Consider the following 16,269-nt stretch of genomic DNA (forward strand, 5'->3'; position numbering starts at 1 on the left):
ATTGATTAATGTCACCGATATCGGGTTATAAAGTGAAGTATTGTGCAAGCAATACTGGCATTTCAGGGAAGATCAGTAGTGCATTTAGGAGATGAAGGTAATAGATAGTAGGTCACTTACGCATTTATTAATAGTTTTCATGAAAGATGGATTTCAAGAAAGACAATCTCAGCAAACAATTCTAATGATTGAGTCTTGTGGGAAAGATAATTCATAAAATGCATTAAAAAAAAAAAAGTATGTCCCATCTGACATTACTGCTGCCTGAGGTCTACTGTCAGTAGTGGAAGCTGGAAATGAAAGATACTAAATGTGGTGTCTTGGATTTCATGTGACAGAGAAGAAATTTTCTTTTTTTTTTTTTTTAACATCTAAATCTAACAGAGGATCAGAAACTGTTCTAGCACATTGTTGTGTTTGTTGGTTTTTTTCCCCCAGAGTGTTTAATGAGATTGTACTTGTATGTATCTGGAGATGGCAGAAAGGCACTACTAACTACTCCTACAGCATGTGTCTTTTTGTGGGAGAGCACAGAACATGAAAATACAACCTCTTATAAAAATTCTTCTGGGCGTTGGACGCAAATTTTGCCTGATGAATCAGTCATGTTGCCTTCTACTGAAGAAAAAGAAATTGGAGTGCATGCCGCTTTCATACAAAATGAGGTAAAAAATAAGCCCTAAACCAATCCATTTTGTCTCTTAAGTAAATGAGAGCCACAGAAGCTACAGTGAAGTTTCGGAGCGATCTCTGCTTCTTTGGTGTTGTGCGCAGGCTTAATCGTTCGGTTCGTATTAGATTTAACAACAACGTAAGAAAAGCCTTACTGGATCAGATCAAAGTTTAGCTGGACCAGTAATATTCTTACCAGCATTTATATTTCTGAATGGCAACATTGTGTTATTTAATCGGAATAGTAATAGCTATTGATCTAAATATATAAATAATTAAAGAGAAAATTGTGTGTAACCAGGTTTTTGGGTTTGTTCTGGATTTTGTTTGTGTGTTTTGTTTTCCACAGGTACTGGGTGATTGTTGTTTGTGCTCTTTTGTGTTTTACTCTGGAGAATGTTTGATGCTCACATTTTTGATTCTTCGATGGCAGGAAAATAGCTTTAAATACATTAGGTAAGTTCAAATATATGAGAAGTTACATTAGCTTAAGAGAAAGATTTTTATTAGGTGCTCTAAAGCTGAGATTCAGGGCTGCAATTGAACATGCTTACACTGATGTCCAATTAGCCTATGGTTCTGACCACCTACTTAACATTTGCATATGTACATTCATAGCATGCTACATTCTGTATGCATATGTGGACAATATAGCCATATATATGATCCATATATGGACAAGCATTTGAATATGGTTAATGTAACAGCATTTATGTATGTATGCCGTACTTCATAATTAACTTGCACCTAAATAAAACTGAGTGTATTTCACACTGTATGTGGGTGGCTATGTATACATACACATGCCTGTACATGTGTGTGCAGGCATCAGGGAGTTTTTTGCATCATGCTAATAGAATTTCCTTTTTTTGTTTTAGTTATATTATTAGTGCATACTTTGCGGCCATGAATGCCCCAAATACCTCTTTTGCTTCTTTATTATGCATATTTGTATATTTTATTTGTTTTCTGTTCCCCTTTTTCATCTCTTACGCCTAGACTGTGTAAGAGCGTGCATGTGCATTTCTTTATCTGGGCTGGGGCAGTGCACTGTAATAGTTATACTGATACAACCACTTAAAAATGCAATTGAATAATAATCCTCAGTACATGTATAGTCCATTCCTCTTCCTAGGTGAGATATATGATTTTAAACAGATACGTCCTCTGCAGGTATAACTTTAGTAACTTGCTAAAATTTTGCCCTATGCCTGATGTGGTACAACTGCTTTTGTTAAATGATGCTCTTTTGATACTAACTTAGTAATGATTTCTGCCTTGCCCTGCTAAGCGGCATCACTTTCACTCCGTTTCTCAGTAGCATGGCAATGCCTTTCTGGTAATACAAAAAATGAAATAGAGCATAACATTCGCAGTGTAGAAGTACGTATATATATACTGTAGTACTTCAACTTCAAATTGTAACCACATTTCTCAGTCATGAGAGTCATTTCTCATAATTTCTTTATGCCAACTGTCGCTCAATTTCATTACTTAGTATTGTTTAATTAATTTTTTCATGTTAATGCTTTATTTTTTGTCTGTCAGGTGCCATGCTTCCAAGTGAAATCTCTGTTGTGTTTTCTATCACATTTTGAATCTTTTTTGGATCATAGAATAGTTTGAGTTGGAAGGAACCTTTAAAGAATATCTAGTCTGACACTGCTGCCACAGGCAGGAACAACTTTCACTAGACCATGTTGCTGGAAGCCCGATCCAGCCTGACTTTGAACACTTCCAATGATGAGGCATCCACAGCTTCTTTGTTCAGAGCAGTATCGTATTGATTTTCATTTTCGAATTCTGAGTATTGCTGTGTTTGATGACATTACGCTGTCCGAGGAAGCTGTTCCTGGCTAGAATGCAAGCACCTTAATTATATGGCATGCGTCTATATTTATTTGCATGTTCTACACATATAGCCCAAATTCCTGTCCCATAAAAATAATTTTCAGTGCTCAGACATCATTTTTAAACTCATGTAAATAAAAAATATTTTCGATTTCTAAGGTTTTTGACGAAAAATATGTGACTTTTTTATTGTTTTTATTGTTCGTCCTTTATGTGGCTTTTTACAATACATGATTCATCTCTTTCAGCATAATTGTCTAACCTCTTGGTTTTTTGGTTGGTTTTTCTTTTGGTATTCAGTTCTTTGCCATACCAGATCCGCTGGGTCCAGCAGACTTGTTCACTTGTTAATTTGGTTCCTCAGTGTGTGTTTGTGAAGTCAAGAGGAGCTTTGCTATGTGCATTTGCAAGAGATGGACTTCTACTTGCAGTAGCTGTTAATCAAACTGATCCAGAGGTACGAATGATAGACAGTATGTCATTTAAGCTAATATTTCAGTTTGAATGAAGTGGTAACAAGGATTTAATAACACATCGTTAGGAGTGATTTTTCAGCATTCTTGTTGAAACGTGATTATATTCACATTGATGCTCATATATAAAATATTCTGCCACAACTTGTAATTACTTGAATGCTGTTGTTTGGTTAAGAAGTCAATGTATGCTGCTCTGTCGCTTCTAATCTCCAAGAAATACAATAATAAATTAATTTCAGTTACTGCATTTTATCTGCAAAGATTCTGAATGATTCTCAATCGGGCCTCAGCCTAACATGTATTGGAGGTTATGTTCCCACTTCATAATGTTATTCCTTCTAGAAACTCAGAGACCAAATCTTATTCTAGTTTTTAGATGATGATGACAGGGAATACAGACCAGCTTATTTAGTGTACCAGGATGGGATGATGCAGTCCTTCAAAGCTCCACTTGTTATTCACCAACAATACTGGAGAAGAGTGATCTTATATTATTTTGAGGGTTTTAGAAAAGTCACGTTAAAAAAAATATTGAATTATATGTTGAGTATATAATAATCTTCTATTATTTTTCAAATGTAGGAATAGATATAGAAATTAATAAATAGTCTAAGTAGTAATAAATATTGAAGTACAGTTGCATTTCTTTCATGTATAATAGTGTTTCCAGTGCATCAAATGTAATGCATAGCTTGCTAAGATAAATTGTTTTTTACAATAATGACATTTTGATACAAATATTTATGTTTTCTGTGATACAAATATTTATGTTTTCTTTACATTTACTTTTTCTTTCTAGGCAACTCAGATTTTGTTTTTAAACACGTTGAATTTTGTAACTCTTTCGGGTAGCCTTAAAGGTTGTAGTAGCAAGAATAAGACAGTCCCATCCAAGTTTATCAGGTCAGTAATTTATATTGTCTCTGCTGCTGTTGTGGATTTTTTGGGTTTGTGTTCGGGGGGAGGGGTCATTGTTTTATTTTTTTTGTTTTGCTTTTTTAATTATCCTAACTTTTTGATACAGAAATTTGACAGAGAAAAATGTTTTGTCCTGCCCAATTTAGGTCTTACTGGGTTGGTGATATGAGTTGGACTCCTGATAGCCTTTTCTTGGCTTGCATGTTAAAACGTGGATCTTTGATTTTATTGACATGTATGGGTGAATTGCTGACCTTGGTTACTTCTGGCTGCTCTGTAGAATTTGGACCAGCAGAGTTTATTCCATTTCATCCACTAATAACATACAGGTAAAAGGGTTTGGAAATGCTTATACATTTTTGTCATGTGATTGTATCTTACCTTCAAATACATTTTTTACAAATTTATGTAAACTTCATCTGTCATATTCACTCTCTTGCTTTTCATGTGTCTTCTCAATATCTGTTTCTCATTCATAGTTCTCTTCTATTTCTTATAATGGGTTTGTCGTGATGAAAGTTGGCATTCTGACAATGTAAGTATGCATTAAGTGATCTGGGTTTTTTTAAGTGTTTGAGTTTAGTAGTAATTAAAAACAGCATGTTTTTATGATGTAAGAAGAAATTAAGTGCTAATAGTGCAGAATTATTTTAATCCAGTTGTATTTCTCTGCTCACTATTTAATTCTACCAATAAAACTTTGTATCACATTTCCATATCAGATCTTGTAAATAACAAATTTGCATGGACAAAAACTAGTTTAAATGGGTTTTTTTGGGGGTACTCTAAATTTAGAAATTATGCTGCTGGATGCATGGGGGAATAGAAGGATCTCTGATAACACCTTTTAGCGTAAATTGGAAGTTATGAAAAGTAACAGAGTCTGTATAACTAGAGGAAACAAAATAGGATCTAAGCTTTAATATTTATTTTTTTTAAATTTTATGAATTCTGAGTGACTAAAACCAGGTAGTGTGTAAATGTAGCACCTCATGAAAATATTCAAAGCTTTATAATACCTTTTTACACTGTCTGGTTGAAAAATCAGATACTAAAATATATTAAAATGCCTTAATTATGGTTATTTATTGAATGTATGCAGCTGCTTTGTTTTCGAATGGTCTATGAACTTTTGGACTATTGAGAGATAAAAACCCAGTAATTTTACATGTTTCAAAGCATTATGGGGCTAATATTAGAATACATGCACAACACAACTTTCTGGAACTCAGGAAGGAGTGATTTCTTTATAAGAATAGACTTTGTAAGGCCTCTTTTGTAAGAGAAGACTTGTGTGTTCATATAGAATTTTCTGCTGAATGTCTGAACTGATTCTGAAATAGTAAGATCCAGAGCTTGAGCAATTTTTTGTTTTTCATAAATGACTTTATTACAGGCTACTTAGAATTTTGTCTTCAAGCAGTCATACACAAAAAGAGTTAGATAAAGAAGTGTGATATTTAAAATTAAATGTATATATTTACATAAATTTTTATGGTAAAGAAGTGTGAAATTTATAGTCAAATTGTGAAAAAATACGTATAATATTAATGAAATAATAAGAGAATACTGAAAGCTGGTTTTATTTTTCTTTAAACTAAAATAGTTGCAACAACAGCAAAATACTGGCATCTAGCAAGCATAAGTAGTCTCATCAGGAGGGCTTATCCTGCAAAAATTTAGATACTTCCTTCTGAATAGACCTATTGGGACAGTGTGAGTGGTATTAGATGTTTGTAAGTTACTTCTTCTCTATTCTTTTCGTGTTTATTACATATAATAGTTGTTTCTTTTTTTTTTGATGCATCTTCGTTTAGACAGCAGCACTCCTTTTGTCGAGGCTCTAGTCAGTCTCTTGGGTCTTCAACTTCTGAAAGTGATCTTATGAGACAGAGATTCTCTGTTGCTTCACATTCAAGATTACCCTACCTCATTGTCTCTGATGGATACATGATAACAGTGCTTAGATTTCCGAACAACCTTTCACCGTCAGGATTTATAAGATCCCTCTTGCTTGATTCAACACAACGACTTGAAAATATCCGTCAGAATTTGCTGAACTTCAAGGTAGGGTTATGAATTATTTTGTAGGCTTTAAGTAAAAAAACTTCATGTGTGTAAAAAAGTGTAATTTTTAAACTGAGTACATCGATTTACTTTACTGTGATATTTCTATAAATTCCTTTGAATTATAAAGTTGTTTTGAGAATAGTGTTAATCTGGAAAACAATGAGTACAAAGGTTTCTCTGGAATTTTATTCCTTTGATGCCTGGGTGACATTTCAGTAAAACGTAGTAAAGAGAACAGTCTTAACTGTCACTATATATTCTTTCTGGAACTGTAGGAGAAGTTGGGTTTTCTGTATTTATAGAGTTAATTCAGGGCATTGACAGGTATTGTGCTACTCTAACCAACTCATCTTTTCAGAATAAGGCGGAAAAGATTCCGTAAAACCTCTCTATCTTAGATTGCTGCTGTTTTAGAGCAGTCAGCAACAGTCCCAATGGTGCTCTGTGCATGTGTCCACTAGGTTCTCAACCGAGTTTGTCAATTAAAGCTTGCTTAAAGCATTTTTGTTTATTTTTCTGACACTTCTAAATTCAGCTAAGTCTGGGAAAAGGGAAGCGTTTGAAGGAAAAGGTCCTGCAACTGTGGCCAACCACGTAAGATGTAATAGCTATTAAGTTCAGATTTTTTGCATTTGCTGGTGGAATACAACTTCTCTTCCAATTCAATTTCCTTTTTGGATTTTGGAGAAATGAGTTGTGATGGTATTCATGCATAAGCTAGAAGAGTGGGCAAGGATTTGAGGATTTAAAGAGATACGTAACTAGTAAGAATGCAAGAAAGCCATACACACTGGCAAACTTGTAGAGTCATTTCAGGGATCACGAATGAAGCAAATAAAGTTTTCTGGTGATGAGAAAATTCTGCATTCCTGAAGCATGGTCAAATAGTAGTTTGTTTCTGTGTAATATATGCCTGCTGACCTGTTCTCCCTTACTGTCTGTGACTTCTAAACTGAAGCTTTTTCCTGAAGGGACCAATTTCCTTGTTTTGTTTAGAAAGTGCACGGTTTGCTCTTGCTAGAGACAGATATGTTTTGTGTTACTGTTATTTCTTTTAGTCTAAAGGGAGACCTCCGTGTCTACGATCGCTGTTGTCTTTAAAAGCTAGTCTTTTAAAACATGCTCAAAACCAAAGTTCCATCTTTTCCACCATTCCGAAATTTCTGGAAGAGGACACAACAGAAATGAGTGAGAAAACCATGGATTTACTGGTACTTAATAGCATTTTTCCACTTATAATTATGCAAATGACTTAATTTGCAAGTATTCTAAATGTCAAGAATAATTTTCTTCAAATAATATAGGTATATTTGCTCTTAATATGTATATTTAATTCAATATTGGTTAAATTCTCATTTTCTTTACAGGTGTGAGGTATATAGTTATTTTTCTCAACTGATACTTGATTTTTGATCTTCAAACATCTTATTTCCTTCAGCACTGCATTAACTTTCTGAAAAATGCGTGCTAATTTACTTATGCGTCAGTTTATTGTAGTTTAATACTTTAGCTTCACTTCTTATAATAAAATGTAACACTACACTACTAAATATGCTGGGGCTGTACAGTATATTAACAAGAAGTACAATATTATTATCCTTAGTAAATAAGATGTTTTTCCTCAATTTTAGAGGATTCTTCCATCCATTCCAAAATCTGTACGTGTCTTTTAGAAGAATGGCTCTGTGATCAAAGTCACTGTGCAGCCTTTCCCAACTCTGTTTCATGCTTTGTTTTTTGATGTGTTCTTTGAAGCTTTTGAGCTTTTGTTGAGTGGCTCTTACAGATATCTTACAGGTATCTGGCAAAAGATCTTCCTCGTACTCTGTGCTTAGTAAAGGACAAGGTTTCACTTTCTGGTATAAAAACTACTGCTGTGTTTACAGCGTAGAGTTTTTTTCTTATTGTCAGGTAATTTAATTTCTGTCTGCCCAGCTATTCCAAATAGCCACATTTAGTCTGAGATCTAGATGAAACTGCTGTGAATTAAACTTACTCGCTAATAAGCATGAAGATTTTGTTTGTGAAACTGACTAAATGCTGATTGCTTGCAGACTATGCTCTCTCTCAATAGACTTGAATTAAACTGTTGATTTATTTTTTTTTTTTTTGTCTGGTTTAGGATTATGAAGAAGAATCAGATGACGAAAAGCAGTTTTGCAGTAGCCCTTCCAGCTTCTATAGCCAAAGAATCCATTCATTTGTTGGTAAAGGTGATCAAGGCCGCTTAGAATTTGCATCAATGTTTGATACTATCCATGCAAAAGACAATACTGAAGAGGAAGATAAACTATCAGTGGAACTGTATTCCATTCAGAAAAACCTCCTTGCTGCATGGCAGATAGGGATTTCAAAAAATATGGAAGAGAAAGATATGTTGCTGAATTACACAGTGAACTGCATTATCCATTTTTTCAGTGTTCTTCAGTTTGTGAAATGTTCTTTGCTAAACCAGGATGCATCTTTAAACAAGTCTGCGAAGAATACTCACTGGATGCACTGTGTCCTAAAATATTTCCAGCAGTGTTTAACTGTCTTGTACTGGCATTCAAGAGCCAGTCTGACTGGGCACGTGGCAAAGCTGACATTACAAACTTTAAAATTGATGCTGATACAGCAACAAGATCAGTTGTTCTCAAAAAACCTTTTGGCATGCTTCTGTCTGTTGAAAATGGTTTCTCACTCTCTAAGTAACGTATGCATACTACAGTATGAGAATTTTTTTGCATCTCCTCATGGTAGTAGTCTTGTGGAACTTGATTCCCTCACTGTGCCTATTTTCCTAGTTCTTGATGAGAGTAATACTGAGCAGTTCAGCTCACTGAAATCTCTGCTTCAAGAGCCTCCTCGAGCAGTAAATCATCATGCAAAAACAGAAAAAAGGTATGGATGTTCTTTGCATGGGGAAAAAAAATAAATAGAACAACCAGGTGATAAGGCCCAGTCAGCATGGGTTTATGAAAGGCAAGTCCTGCTGACTAACGTGATCTCTGTCCATGACATGTTGAGGCACTTAGTGGATGAGGGAAAGGCTACAGATGTTGTCTGCCTGGATTTCATTAAAGCACCTGACACCATTTCCCACAGTGTTCTCCTGGAGAAAATGGCTGCCCATGGCTTGTGTGGGTATACTCTTCTCCGAGTAAAAAAAACTGTCTGGATGGCCGGGCCCAAAGAGTGGTGGTGAATTGGAGTTAAATACAGTTGGCGACTGGTCACAAGTGGTGTTCCCCACGGCTCAGTATTGGTGCCTGTTCTCTTTAATGTCTTTATCAATGATCTGGATAAGGGAATCGAGTGAACCTGCAGTAAGTTTGCAACCACCACCAAGTTGGGTGGGAGTGTTGATCTGCTTGAGGATAGGAAGGCTCTGCAGAGGGACCTGGACAGGCTGGATCAATGGGCCGAGGCCAATGGTATGAGGCTCAACAAGGCCAAGTGTCGGGTCCTGCACGTGGGTCTCAATAACCCTATGCAGCGCTACAGGCTTGAGGAAGAGTGGCTGGAGAGCTGCCGGGCATAAATGGATCTAGGGGTATCGGTCAACAGCCCTGGTGACCACGCAGGCCAGCAGCATCCTGGATTGTATCAGAAATAGTGTGGCCAGCAGGAAGTGACCATCCCCCTGTACTTGGCACTGGTGAGGCCTTACCTTGAATACTGTGTTCGGTTTTGGGTCCCTCACTTCAAGAAAGACATTGAGGTTCTGCAGCACGTCCAGAGAAGGGCAAGGAAGCTGGTGAAGGGTCTAAAGCACAAGTCTTATGAGGAGAAACCGAGGGAGCTGGGGGTTTTTAGCCTGGAGAAAAGGAGGCTGAAGGGAGACCTCTCTACAACTACCTGAAAGAAGGTTGTGGTGAACTGGGGACTGGTCTCTTCTCCCCTACCCCAGCATCAAGTGATAGGACAGGAGGAAATGGTCTGAAGTTGTGCCAGCAGAGGTTTGGATTGGATATTAGCAAAAATGTCTTTACCAAAGGGATTGTCAAGCATTGGAATGGGGAATGGGCTACCAAGAGAAATGGTGGAGTTCACCATCCCTGGAGGTATTTAAAAGACAGGTAGATGTGGTGCTTTGGGACATGCTTCAGTGCCGGACTTGGCAATGCTAGGTTAACTATTGGACTTGATGATCTTAAAGGTGTTTTCCAACCTAAATGATTCTGTATGTTGGAACAACAATTTTAGTTTTCAGTTTTATACTAATTACAACATCCTTTTTTCTGTGTCGTAATCTATGGAAAACCATGATAATCTGTTAAAACATGCATATTAGGGCTCAGACCTATAGTTGAATATAGCTTAGTTATAGTGACTAAACTAATAACTGGCAGTCAGTTCAGAGATAATTGGTGAGTTAACTGCTCACACCACATCTGCTAGTACAGCATCAATCCAGTTATTGCAGCTTAAGATGCTTTTACTGCCTCTTGCCCTGTCCAGTCCTTCCTGTGCAGAAGTTCCAAATGCTGTGGAGCCAAGAGGCTGCTCATATGCAAGATATCTGCAATGTCAATTTAGTCAGCAAAGTTTGCACTTGGTTATGGATATGGTGACCTGGAGCAATAAGAAAAACCCCAGTGTGTGGAACACTTATTAAAGTATCAGAGTGGTTTGTTCTTAGAAAATATAAACTTGAAAGAAGCTTAAACTGAAGCGTGCTATCCAGCTGTTGGGAAAGTATATTATTATCACTGGAGTATTTCTCTACTGCAGAACTCAAGTGAATCCAAGTGTGTTAATCACATGAAAAAGCTATTCCTTTCCAGAGATTTAGAACCTAAGAAGTGTTATAACTCATTGTGTTCATTGCAAATTTAATAGGCAAACTTCTGTTGTCTCTGAGAAGATAATTCACATTTTTGATTAATTGTGCTCCAGGTACTGAGTGCTATGCATATCACTGACTACGTATTAATAATGGAAGCAGTCAGTAGTGCTAGAGAAGAAGATGTAGATGCGTCACAGTACTGTGCGAGCTTTTTCAAGTCCCTGGCAATGTATATTTGCATGTATTGGCAGGCTTATTACATATGTAAGCTGGTACATCTAATAATGGGCCTAAAAACACGTCTGCAGTCTTTTGTTTCCCTGACTTTGCTTTTCTGTGTTACGCTTTCGTTGTATTTTTAGTACATTTTGTTTATAAAGACGCTGATACCTATTTTGAGGTTTATCCTAGGTTATTTCATTTCACCATTGTTTAGATAGCAAGGAATTCATTTTGGGTGCAGTTGGGTGCTTGAGGTAGATTGCTGTGTTTACGCAAATTTGGAAGAATCCGTGCTTGTTGGTCAAACATCAAAAACCAAGGTGAAAAGTGTTTTATTTTTTTTCCCCTCATTGAAGTCAAGAAAGTAGTTGTTAACTTAAAATGTAATTTAGTTTTTAGATATGTAATGCAAAATATAAGAAAATATGAAATTGATGTAATTGTGTGCTAACTTTTGATGACTTTCATAGTATTATGCTTCTTGAACTACAGGTTGATTGTACTATGGCGATTATTGTATAAGAAAGTGGCTTGGTATCAAATACAGCTGAACAGAAAAGTGAACAAGAATGCAGAAGAAGAGTCTGTTGTCTCATTGCTTTTAAGTCACATACAAGCGACCCTCCAGTCTTCAGGAGTGACCTTAGAACAACATCTGAAAATTAATTCTGTATCTGGTTAGTACTTTGGAAAGAATATTATGTAGTTGCATGGTTAACTGAATATAAGGAAAATTAGGTCCAACTTAATGACAATTAGTAACTGACCACCAGATTTAAGAAAAGTTAATAGTGGGGCTTGTCTTAAAATTCTTATCAGAACTCTCTTAAATGCTTCATGTCCCAGTATACCTGTAGATTGTATTATAATCTTTAGAGCTTGTTGTGCTAAATAAAAAGACTATATTGACTTCAATTTGCCTTGAATCATATCATAGAGAATCTGTATACAGGATCTGAATTCTTATCTCATTTGTGCTGTGTTATTTCCTGTGAAGTAGATAGGCATCACAATGTGTCTTTTGCTCGATTTCTGTGTAGAAATCCTTTTCACTCCATGTGATCACTGTGGGCATTAGAACATCATGTACATGAATGTAGTCAGCCTCAACTAAGCATATAATTTAGTATAACCTAATGTAATAGACTTAATCTAGCATATTTATTTTGCAAACAGTATATGGTTGTAGTCTAATTTCCTGCATGTTACTGTCCTATGCTCTATCTTCCTTTCCCCTCCCACACTAATAAGCCCAGCTTCCCATTTATGCCTCCCACCACAATTCTGTTCCTTTCCATGTTCTTGATTTCTCTCCCTTACATCATACTTCTAGATTCTTTTCCTACATCACTCAGTACAATACACTAGCTCCTTCATGTCTCTTTCACTCATCATAACAATATATGCAACTTACTCTTCCTTTGCACCCATTCTTTATGTTCTTTATTTACATTCATTTTGCCAAATAGACATAGCATGGCTTATGGATGAGCTAGAGTAACATGTATGCTGACAGGCCAGCCAATACCTGAACTGCCTAGCTGCTGATAAGCAGGATAGAGTGGCAAATTTGTCCTTGTTTTTTCTCGTATGGTAGCGCTATTTTATTCTTTTTCGCCTTCTCCTTTGCCCAGGAGCTGTGCTCTTTTACAGTTACCTTTCTGTCAAAGTATTTAGGAATTGATCAATGGATTAAAAATTAGAATGGGAATAGAGGTGGAGAGGTAACATTCAGAGAGATGAAATGTATAATAGTCCATAAACATGTTATTTGAAAGTGCCTTTACACCAAAAAAAGAATATATATTTTCAACTTGCTAAATAATTTTACAACTGCTTTTTTCAATGAAAAAATGTCTTCCACATCATGAAAACAGATCAGAGAAAATGCTTTTCCCCATTAATAAACTCTTGTGGGGTTTGAATACTGAAGTTTCTGACTATGGTTAATATTTATAACCTTGTGTAATCTAAAAAAAATAACGTAATTACTGAAAACATTTTAGGAGTAATTATGACCTGGATTGATATTTTTAATTTAATAGTGATTTAGCATTTAAAAAAAAAAAAAGGCAAGAAGGGTTATTCAAAGTCATCAGATGCTGAAAGGTTAGATTTAGCTCTGAGTATAGAAATTGGCTGGAAACTCACATATTTTATTCTGTTTTTTATAAATCTGTAATACTGAAGTAAGTGTATGTGTGTTTCCACATGTAAAACTTAACCGTGCAGAGATTTTCATTTGTTATGTATGTGACACTTATAGGTGAGGAGAAGTTCCTTTTAGGTTCATACAGAGAATCTGTGGACATTTGGAAAAGATCTCTCTGTGAAATCAAGGCAAAAGGTAAGGGATAAAATCTTTTTTGGGGTATAGGGGTAGGTTGTATAATAACTTTATGTAGTTATTTGTGACTCTCTGCTGTTCAAAAAAAGGAGGCATGATACACAAAGGGTCCATGTTTGAAATTAAGCTGGGATTTGAATAGAGACCAATCAAAACTTAAGTCTGATTGCTCCCTGAGAAAAATCCATGCATTTCGATTTTAATATCAATGTTTTCTTGTGATTATGAAGTACTTCGTGTAGAAAAGCTCTGGGTATATTTCTGAGCAAGAAAGAGACAATGAGAAACAGATGAATAAAAATCAGTTCCTTTAGTAGAAAGGATTCTTTTGTAGAATCAAAAGACTTAGTGTTTGGGGAGTAACAAAACAAAATAGCTTGTGGTAGGAGTTTGTTTAGGAGTTGATTTGAAACAGATATTCTGGAGTCTTTTCCCAGGCATCATGAGAAGAAAATTTTGCTGGTTATTATGATAAGGAATACTTCACACAGAAAGAATTGACAGGGTATTGGAAGCTTGGTGGATGTCTAGGTAATTTCTATGTGGTTTAGGCATCCTTTCTTTGAAGGTTATGCTCCCTTGAGCTCTCCTGTCTTTGTCTGTGTCTTAACAGTTATACACTGTATTGTTTTGAAAACTGCGAGATCTCTAGAAATAAAACTGTTATGGATGAGCATTAACTCACTAGCAACTTAGAGGTTGTAGGAGGATCATATTTTCTAAAATGGATGCTCCTGACTTCTACTCACTGTCAGAGTATATGTTTACATAGATATGTTTCTGGAGAGGGAGGAACTAGTAATTTCAACCCTGCTGTGTCTGGTTTTCTGATTATTGTTTCTTTTCCAACTGGACTCCTGTCCTTTTTTCTCTTTCAATGCAGGAGGAAAAAGAACACATTTTCTGCAGATGAGGTATTATCTTGCAATACTATTTTGCCACTTATATCAATACAACTTGTGTGAGGCTCAGGGACTCTGTGATCATCTGGTAGGAGAGATTCTAAGGCGATCACAGCTCTCAGTGAGTCAAATGGAAAACTTTTCTGGTATGTTTATATTGCATTAAAGTGTGATAAGGTATGTTAATACTGTTTAAATAACCTAGTATCTAATTTCTGTGCCATCATGTGCACACTTAACAGCATGCATTTCTCTTTACACTGGACTGAAGTCTGTTTTCTGATCTCAGTCTTTTTCTGATCCTCAGATTTTCTTTCAGCTGCACTTGTTGGAGTAAGTATTTAGACAACTTTCATTGTATAACTAATAGTGAAAGCGTAGTCTGTTAAACGTTCTTAAATTCAAATCTGCTCAAGGAAAGACTTTGGATAAGAAAAATAAGGGGGAAGTGATGTGATTTCGTTTTATCAGTTTAACATTTTTTTTTATGATACAACATGATAAAATAGTGGACTTTTGGTTGGTTACCAGTCGTCAATCGACAGTGTCATTCTTTAGCAGATACTTACGGCTTTTTTTTCTATTAAGTCAGAGTAGTACATCTAAATTTCCAAATTTAAACAATTTTTTTGACTCTGTGCTCATCTAAATTTAGATAGTAGAGATCCATGTCTAGTCATTAAAAATCTAACATAAAAGTTTTAATATTCATATAATGTGCAATTAGTATAAAAGATTAAGTTCCATAAGTCCTGATATCTTGTCAAGAAAGTAGGTAATACCATAGTTTGCTTATTTTTAAAAAATATTATATAAGCTGTGATTAAACAATTTTAGAATTCAAATTTAAAATAATTTTCCTCATAATTTTTTAATTTATTACCTGTTTTCTTTAGATGCCAAGTATTTTCAGCATGAACTATGGATGGTAACAGGTGTTCATACGGAAACTGCTATGGCTGTGATCCGATCCATGGCACGATTCATGGCCGCTTATTTCACAAATCAGCTGCTTTATATCTTCCCCCCGCACAATGTTGACATCCTGCATCCACTTCACATCAAACAAGGTATTTTCTTCAAAAGCAGTTTAATTTGCTGTGCATAGCTCTTACCATTTTTTTACATATATATCAATGCTGCCTGTTTACACTAACATGGCGATTTATAGTTTCAGCAACATTAACTGTAAAGATTAAATAGTTTAGTTTTTCCAGATACTTTTGTTGAGGGGAGTATGTGTCTGTTTGTGGGATTCATGTTTTGCATCTCTTGGTTATTGACAATGTTTCTGGTACTTTAAAGTTAATAGTATGTGTGCAATTGAATTATTTCATCCATAGAATAGAATCACAGAATCATTTACGTTGGAAAAGACCTTTAAGATCATCCCCTGGTGCAACTTGAGGCCATTTCCTCTTGTCCTATCACTTGATGCTGGGGTAGGGGAGAAGAGACCAGTCCCCAGTTCACCACAACCTTCTTTCAGGTAGTTGTAGAGAGGTCTCCCTTCAGCCTCCTTTTCTCCAGGCTAAAAAACCCCAGCTCCCTCGGTTTCTCCTCATAAGACTTGTGCTTTAAACACTTCACCAGCTTCCTTGCCCTTCTCTGGACGTGCTGCAGAACCTCAATGTCTTTCTTGAAGTGAGGGACCCAAAACCGAACACAGTATTCAAGGTAAGGCCTCACCAGTGCCAAGTACAGGGGGATGGTCACTTCCTGCTGGCCACACTATTTCTGATACAATCCAGGATGCTGCTGGCCTGCGTGGCCACCAGGGCTGTTGACCGATACCCCTAGATCCATTTATGCCCGGCAGCTCTCCAGCCACTCTTCCTCAAGCCTGTAGCGCTGCATAGGGTTATTGAGACCCACGTGCAGGACCCGACACTTGGCCTTGTTGAGCCTCATACCATTGGCCTCGGCCCATTGATCCAGCCTGTCCAGGTCCCTCTGCAGAGCCTTCCTATCCTCAAGCAGATCAACACTCCCACCCAACTTGGTGGTGGTTGCAAACTTACTGCAGGTTCACTCGATTCC

At 36.3% G+C, this 16,269-nt stretch overlaps 1 protein-coding gene across 12 annotated transcripts in view; it reads left to right on the forward strand.

Annotated features, from left to right (window-relative positions):
* CPLANE1 (ciliogenesis and planar polarity effector complex subunit 1) overlaps positions 1–16,269 on the forward strand; it is a 64,249-nt gene that overhangs the window by 2,531 nt on the left and 45,449 nt on the right. For 8 of the 12 annotated variants that reach the window (XM_054185338.1, XM_054185348.1, XM_054185344.1 and 5 more), the window contains exons 5-16: positions 439–665; positions 1,022–1,128; positions 2,824–2,980; positions 3,799–3,902; positions 4,064–4,246; positions 5,735–5,984; positions 7,046–7,198; positions 8,110–8,870; positions 11,473–11,657; positions 13,247–13,327; positions 14,211–14,375; positions 15,126–15,299. In XM_054185338.1, coding sequence (XP_054041313.1) covers positions 439–665; positions 1,022–1,128; positions 2,824–2,980; positions 3,799–3,902; positions 4,064–4,246; positions 5,735–5,984; positions 7,046–7,198; positions 8,110–8,870; positions 11,473–11,657; positions 13,247–13,327; positions 14,211–14,375; positions 15,126–15,299 — 2,547 coding nt within the window. Of the gene's footprint in view, positions 1–438; positions 666–1,021; positions 1,129–2,823; positions 2,981–3,798; positions 3,903–4,063; positions 4,247–4,396; positions 4,453–5,734; positions 5,985–7,045; positions 7,199–8,109; positions 8,871–11,472; positions 11,658–13,246; positions 13,328–14,210; positions 14,376–14,536; positions 14,563–15,125; positions 15,300–16,269 lie in introns of those variants that run through there. The other 4 variants (XM_054185342.1, XM_054185347.1, XM_054185349.1 and 1 more) reach the window with 4 other exon arrangements.

The sequence above is a fragment of the Rissa tridactyla genome, chromosome Z (assembly GCF_028500815.1).
Source record: "Rissa tridactyla isolate bRisTri1 chromosome Z, bRisTri1.patW.cur.20221130, whole genome shotgun sequence".
NCBI classification, from domain to species: Eukaryota; Metazoa; Chordata; class Aves; order Charadriiformes; family Laridae; genus Rissa; species Rissa tridactyla.